Source organism: Condylura cristata, unplaced genomic scaffold, assembly GCF_000260355.1.
Source record: "Condylura cristata isolate star-nosed mole 26May11 unplaced genomic scaffold, ConCri1.0 scaffold00020, whole genome shotgun sequence".
NCBI lineage: Eukaryota > Metazoa > Chordata > Mammalia > Eulipotyphla > Talpidae > Condylura > Condylura cristata.
This window is the reverse complement of record NW_004567121.1, coordinates 27,419,934-27,426,824: the sequence shown is the minus strand read 5'-3', so window position 1 is coordinate 27,426,824 and position 6,891 is coordinate 27,419,934. Positions and strand designations below refer to the sequence as shown.

The 6,891-nt window shown below is 55.8% G+C and overlaps 1 protein-coding gene across 1 annotated transcript in view; it reads left to right on the top strand.

The window, feature by feature from the left end:
* DRC1 (dynein regulatory complex subunit 1) overlaps positions 1–6,891 on the top strand; it is a 28,212-nt gene that overhangs the window by 19,759 nt on the left and 1,562 nt on the right. The window contains exons 8-13 of the mRNA XM_012727351.1: positions 1,036–1,170; positions 1,426–1,655; positions 3,214–3,326; positions 3,977–4,066; positions 4,483–4,569; positions 5,835–6,070. Of these exons, the coding sequence (XP_012582805.1) occupies positions 1,036–1,170; positions 1,426–1,655; positions 3,214–3,326; positions 3,977–4,066; positions 4,483–4,569; positions 5,835–6,070 (891 nt within the window). The remainder of the gene's footprint in view (positions 1–1,035; positions 1,171–1,425; positions 1,656–3,213; positions 3,327–3,976; positions 4,067–4,482; positions 4,570–5,834; positions 6,071–6,891) is intronic.

Sequence of the window (6,891 nt, the reverse complement as noted above, 5' to 3'; positions counted from 1 at the left end):
CAGGGGTGTGGCAGTGAAACAGGGGTGTGGCAGTGAAACAGGGGTGTGGCATGCCCAAGCTATAGTGCAGGTGGCCAGGGGGTAACTGTTTCTTACTGATCAGAAACTGCCCACTTCCTTCCCTTGCAAGGCAGGGTATAAGCTCATGCCCCTCACACTTTGTGTAAACATCTTTTCATTATACTGTGCTCCACTTTTCATACTGTAGTGACGAGATGATTATCTGACTAGGTGATTCATGCCTGTATTCAAGCACATCCTTGTGTTTGTCTTTGTATTCAAATATATTTTTGGCCCAAGAGAGACTGCGTGCTTAATGAGTATATGGTGACCGAATGCATGAATTACTGGATCTGCTGAGAGTATCAGCAATTTGAGAATGGAGGACCCATGTATTATAGGTTTGCGGTGTGCAGTTTCCATCTCAAGTTGAGGTAGGCGATTTAAGTAGGGGACTATTTTTTTTAATTTTTTAAAGATTTATTTATTTATACATACAAGAGCTGGGTATAGGCCAGAGGTGCGGGGGCTGAGAGAGTGGGGAGCAAAACAGGCAAATTGACTGAAATGCACTGCTGAGGGGAGCAGTGGGCAGGACAGGAGAGGTCTGCTGTGCCGTGGGGTCAGCTCCCTGGCCGGGGATCGCACTGGTGCTGCAGTGGCTGTGGGTAGCTTCATAGCGCTGAGACTTAACCCATTGCACCACCAGGGAGGCCCAAATGGGGGACTGTTAAAATATGGTTTGGCCTGGAGAGTGGCGCTGATATGTGGGGCGCTGAGGAAAATTCAGCCACACTCTCTTGAGCAGGAGGCTGCCTCTCAGGCAGGTTGGGCTCCTGGAATGTGTGTGGAGTTCTGGACGCTCCATGCCTCCAGCCCCTTTCCTTCCGGCATGGCACCTGGACAGTTGGAAACATGTGGGGACTTTCTGTCCTTCTACCTGCTGGGCCTGGCATCGTAGAACAGAGTGAAGCAGGTAAGAGAAGCACACATGCCTTCAGCTTCAGGCCAACGCCTTCTTCTTCCTCGCCCCAGCCTACACGACATACTCAACAATCTGAGATCAAAATACGCCAGGCAGGTAAAGTCATTTCAGGAGGAAAACTGGTCACTAACCTCAGACTACAAACGCCTTGTGATACAGTTCAAGGAGCTCCAGAAAGCCATGAGGTATTTGGGGGCACAGGTCCCGAGACTCTTGTCCTCGGATCGAGGTTGTGGGGTGGGGCTGGGGGCAGCCATGTCTTCTTGAATTTCGATGTCACCCACCTTTGGGGAGCTGGGCCAGAGGCCCCTTGTGTTGTCATCCTTGTCCCTTCATTTGCCCGTTTGGGGGTGGCACCATGGCTTGGCCTCGGTTCTTACCCTGCTCCCAACTGGGGGGCCTGGGGAAAGTTGGCCATCCCCCCTAATTCTCCTTCACAGGCATTTTGCTCTTATCGACGAGAAGCAGTTTCGGGAAATTTGGCTGATGAATGAAGAGGAGGCCAAGGGTTTGATCCGCACAGCCTTTGATGTCGACAGGATCATCCATGTGCAGCACCTGGGGCTCCCCTGGACAGCCCCCGATTTGTGGTTCCTGAAGAATGTGGGGCCCATCTCTCAGCAGCAAAAGTCTGCCACACAGATACTAGAAGAAGTGCTGATGCAAACAGGTGACTGGATCAGGGTCCTGGAGCCTGAGGGGCCCTCAAGGAACAGCGGGTTGACCCGTCCACTCGACAGGTCAGGAAGTGAAGGCCAGCAGGCTCGGAGGGCTGGAGTGCAGCTGGTTGACCTGGCTTCTAAGGCTCCTCTGCACAGCTTTGCCTCTCAAACTGTGTTATAAACTGACCGATCTGGAGGCTCGGTCAGATTCATGTGTTCCTGCCTTTTGCAGCCTCTGGTAACCATAACCTAAGATCCACAACGTGCACTGGTGATGGCAAAATGGGGATAGTCTAAGCCCTATCGCCGTGCCTTCATCTCATTCTTTTCTCTCTTCTGAAGTGAGAACCTTCCCCCCACCAGCTATTTGTCACCCTAAGATACAGTTTTAGAGGAAGAACAGGGCTTATCTTTTTCCACTTACCACTTTCCAGAGTAGGCGGTTCGGGTGTCTGGCGTTTCCCAAAGGCGGCGGCTGATGTTTGTCAGACACTTACACAGACCCTGTGTGTTTGGCTCACTGCAGTCACCTTGCAGATGCTCACGGCCGTCTTTGGTCTCGTCCCCTTGTGTTGGCTTCTGGGTTCCTTTGACACAAAGGAGTTTTTTTTTTTTTTTTAAGATTTATTTATTTATGCACTTAAGAACTGGGAGACAGGCAAGAGGTGCGGGTGAGAGGAGTCACCAGCGACAGAGTGGGGAGCAGGACAGGCCGATCCACTGAAATGCACTGCTGAGAGGAGCAGCGTGTGGGTCAGGAGTGGTCTGGTGCGGCCTGTGGGTCAGCTCCCTGGCCGGGATCCAACTGGTGTTTCAGTGGCTGCTGATAGCGTCATAGTGCTGCGCTTTAACCCGCTGCGCCACCAGGGAGCGCCCTCAACCCCAGTAGTCTTTTATAGCTTCCTGGATTTCCGAAATGCCCGGATGTTCCAGGCTCATATTATGTTTTCCCTGCTTCATGTCTGGAGATAGCCATTTTTCTCCCGGGAGCCCTGACCCCTGCGATGAGGGTGGTATTCTGGATCCGCAGCCTGGGAGTTGGGGTGCTCGTGCAGCTTTGGCAGCGGTGATTGTTTCTAGGCCTCTTGGAAGACCAGACAAGCCTCAGGGGTGGTTACACCTTAAAGATGTATTTACTTAAGCATAGAAGAAATGGGGTACAGGCCAGAAGTGCGGAGGGTGAGAGGATTCACCAGAGACAGAGCGGGGAGCAGAGCAGGCAGATAGACAGAGTCCACTGCTGAGGGGAGCAGGGGGCGGGTCAGGAGAGGTCTGCCGCGCCATGTGGGTCAGCCCCTGGCTGGGGATCTTACCCGTGCTATAGCTTGATAGCTGTCTTTAACCCCTGCACCACCAAGTAGACCCTGTCCAGATAGTTTTCACTCCTACCACAACCTCTCTTCCCCTGCTTATAAGAAGCTTTGTCCAGCATACAGAGTCTTCCAGGGACTTTTCAAAAGGGCACATTACTTAGGGAAAGTCGTTTGGCTGTTTCTCAAAGTAACCAAGACCAAGGAATTACCTTTTTCTTCCCCTCTCTGGCTCTTCTCTATGACCCATCTGCAGGAGAGGAGGGCACAGAAGAGGGTATCTCAGAAACAGAGTCATACCTGGACCTGCCAAAGCAAATTTCAGAGAAGACGACCAGAAAGCTGCTGATGCTCCTGTGTGACGAGTCGGTGAGGCTGGCTGGGCTCCTGGGGGCGGCTTCCGCTCCTACCCTGGCTGCCTGATGATGACTCCGACTGGGCCACGGGACAGGCCAGCCCAGTGGACAGGAGTGGGCCAAGCCCTCAGGGCAGAGTGGGGGTAGGGCCAAGCCACTGGGGGCTGGGACCCCTGGGGCTGCACAGGGCCACAGTGGCCCAAGGGCAGCTCTTCTGAGGGACGTGGTTGGGCACTCACAGGTGTGCTCCAGTGTCCCCTCAGGCGCTCCCCCTCCCCAGTGGCCCCTGGGTGGCTCCCTCCCAGGCCCTGTGCACCCTGCTTTAGCTCCACGCCTCCCTCTCCTCTGGCCCGGTGCCTGCTGCTGTGTTCTGGAGAATTTAGGGGCACTGGGTGGGCAGGCCCCTGTGTCCGGGCCAGGTCTGGACCGCCGCAGGCAACTCAGGTGTTCGCCCGCTGGCTTGTGGGTGCGGTGGGCCTTTACGCCCCGTTGAGCTTCGCCCTCATACCCGGGAATGGCTGAGGCAGGCCCAGGAGGCCTTCCTCGTGGCCTGTGGCTCTACGCTTCTCTCTGGGCTTCCGCTCCTTGGCCACCCTTGCTGGCCTCGCAGGGCGCCTGCAGGCCCGAGCACTCCTTCCCGAACGCTGTCCTGCCTGTCCGCAGGGTTTCCTCATAGAGAGCAAGCTGCTGAGCCTCCTCCTGCCGCTGGAGCAGAGCGAGGGCTACCTGCTGAGGCTGGACGCCATCTTCTCCGTGAGTCCCGCTGGGCTGAGTGGCGGGGCAGCGGAGGGAGGGTCATTCTCAGCGGGCGTCCAGGTTTCTGCAGCACTGCCTCAGCCCGGGAGTAGGCTTGGGCTTCCAGGAGCGCCCCAGGCGCAGGGCCCCCCTTTAGTCAGTCGTGTTAACGTGTCACCCTTCTGCTGGCTCTCAGGTGATAGGTCCCCCAAGCCCCTGAACTAGATGTGTGTTCAGCCCCCTCTAGCATTCTCACATCCATCAGGCTCACGGCAGCTGTTCCTGGCTTGCTGGCCTGTCCCAGGGCTGAAGGCTGCTCTGGGCGGGGCGGGGCGGGGCGGCAGTGGGCCCAGCCAGGCCTCAGGCTCTCAGGGGCTGCCTGAGCCGGTGGGCGCCTCCAGGGGGTGCTGGAGCCATCTTTCTGTCTCCCCCAGGCCCTCAGAATTGAAAGTGAGGATGACCTGTATAAGCTGGTGAAATTCTTTCTCAGATACCAAGTCCATCACTCACCGTCTGTCCAGGTAAGGGAAAGAAAGTGCAGTCAGAAGAGGGCACTCCGACCCCTCCCCACGGCCACTGCTGTCTCTGGGTACTGTCTCGGGGAAAGGCTGAGGGTTTGGTAGCTAACACAGCATTGCCCTTGCTATTGCTATTATTTTTTTAACCGGTGAAGGGAAGAACAGCTGGGATGGAAAGCTGTTCTCACACTGAGACCCAAGGGATTCTCTCCTCAACCCTGCTCTCACCTCGGTGGGACCCAGGCCTGCTGACCTTAAAGCGTTTTGCTCTGTCAGCCCTCCCTGCAAGGCGGGGTCTGTGTGCAGCACCCGGTGTGACAGTATGGGCTGTTGTCACAGTCAGCATGCTAAAAACATTATGAAAACTTAGTCTAAAGAGATTTTAATTTAAAAAATATTTTTGGTATTCTAATTCTAGAGTGATATGCTTCTAGAAAGAACCAAAAAGAGGGAAAATATATATTTGATCGCATTAAAAATTTCTGTAGCGGCCCCTCCCTGGTGGCGCGACAGGTTAAAGCGCAGCATTAGCAAGCTGGCCGCAGCCGCTTCAGCACAAATTCCATCCCCAGCCCGGAGCTGACCCACGTGGCGCGGCGGACCTCTCCTGGACCGTGCCTGGTCTGCTCCCCGCTCTGTCTCTGGTGAATCCGCCCCCACACCTCTGGCCTGTACCCCAGTTCTATGTGCATAAATAAATCAATCTTTAAAAAAAAAAAAATCCTGTATACAATGGAATATTACGCAGCAACCAAAAAAGAGAAACACATGCCTTTTGCAGCAACTTGGATGGAGCTGGAAAAGATCATGCTTAGTGAGATAAGCCAGAAAGAGAAAGAAAAATACCGGATGGTTTCACTCATAGCAGGAGTGTAATGGACCAGGCGAGAAAATAACAAAAATAATGAACAACCATATACCAGAGACATTTTGCGGGGGTGGAGTGGGGAATGGGATCAAAAATGGGGGGGGGGAGGGAAATGCACGGGATTATGGTGATGGCACACGGGTGATTTGGTGATGGGAAACCCGCGGGGATTACAATTGAGATGGGGAAAAAAATGTACAAAATGATGTAAAAATAAACTGTTATAAAATAATAAAAAAATGTGGAAAAAAGAAGAAAAAGTCCTGTAGAGTAGAAATCCCTTAAGCAAACTAAATGCAGATGACGAGACCACTGGTGGACATAGTTTCCTCTTCCTGCCTTCATGCATCTGCGCTGTGCTCCCTTCTCCAACTCAACCCCATCTCTGCTGTCCCGCCAGGAACAAAGAAGCCTGATGTCGGCAGTGGAGTCGCCAGAGCAGGTTGACCTCAGGAGCGAGGAGCAGGAGCAGGAGCAGGGGAAGGAGTGGCAGGAGGCGGAGGAGGAGGAGGAGGGAGGAAGCCAGGAGGGAGAGGAGCCCGAAGAGAAGGAGGCCCCCCCTTCTCCCTGGCTCGTGCACCCCAACGATGTCCTCAGGATCCTGGAGGCCTTCGTCATGGGTCTGAAGAAGCCCAGGTGGGCTGTGGTGCTGTGGTGCTGAGAATTGGGGTCCTGACAGGACAGGAGCTGAGCAGATGGGACAGGGGAGCAGAGAAGCAGAGCTGGGCAGCATCCAGGGCCACGCAGAGAGGCCTGGCGCCCTCCGGCCCTGTGCCAGAGCGTGCCGCCGGCCTGATGCGTTTCGTTCAGCGCTCACCCAGCGATGTTTCTGGGACCAGCGCTGCGTCTCTCCCGTGGGGAGCCCTCTGTGGGCAGAGCAGCGGTCACGTCACGTGTCTGGAAGCGCCGCGCTGCGCAGAGGAGGGAGGTCAGCGGCCCCCGCACGTCAGAGGGGCCTCTCGGAATGACACCAGAAGTGGGTTTTCCTGGGTGGAGCAAGTGGGGAAAGGGCCCTTCAGGTTGTCAGGACACAGGGAAGGAATCCCGACAGAGGGGGATGGCGGCGGCGTCCAAGCTTGGGAAGGACAGTCAGGCCCGATGCCGGCCAGTCCTGCCCATGTCCCCGTGGTCCTCGTCTTTTGTCCAGAGTCAGAGAAGCTCGGGGGAGCCGTGAGGAGACAAGCGTTTTGGGGAGGTCATGCTGGCGGCAGAGGGGAGCAGTGGGAGGTTTGCCCAGGTGGAGGCCAGAGATCCCGGGAGCAGCTGTACTAGGGGCTGGGCCCTGCGGGGTTCCGGACAGGAAGGGCGTCGCAGCCAGCTGTCCAGCCGGCCAGGTAGCTGGCTGCTGGAGGGGGGGCGCAGACCCAGTGAGGCTCGCAGAGGCGACAGGCAGGGGTGTAGAGGATAAGCCTGAGTGCTTTCTGGCCCCGCACTGCTTGGGGACCTGGGGGTGCCCA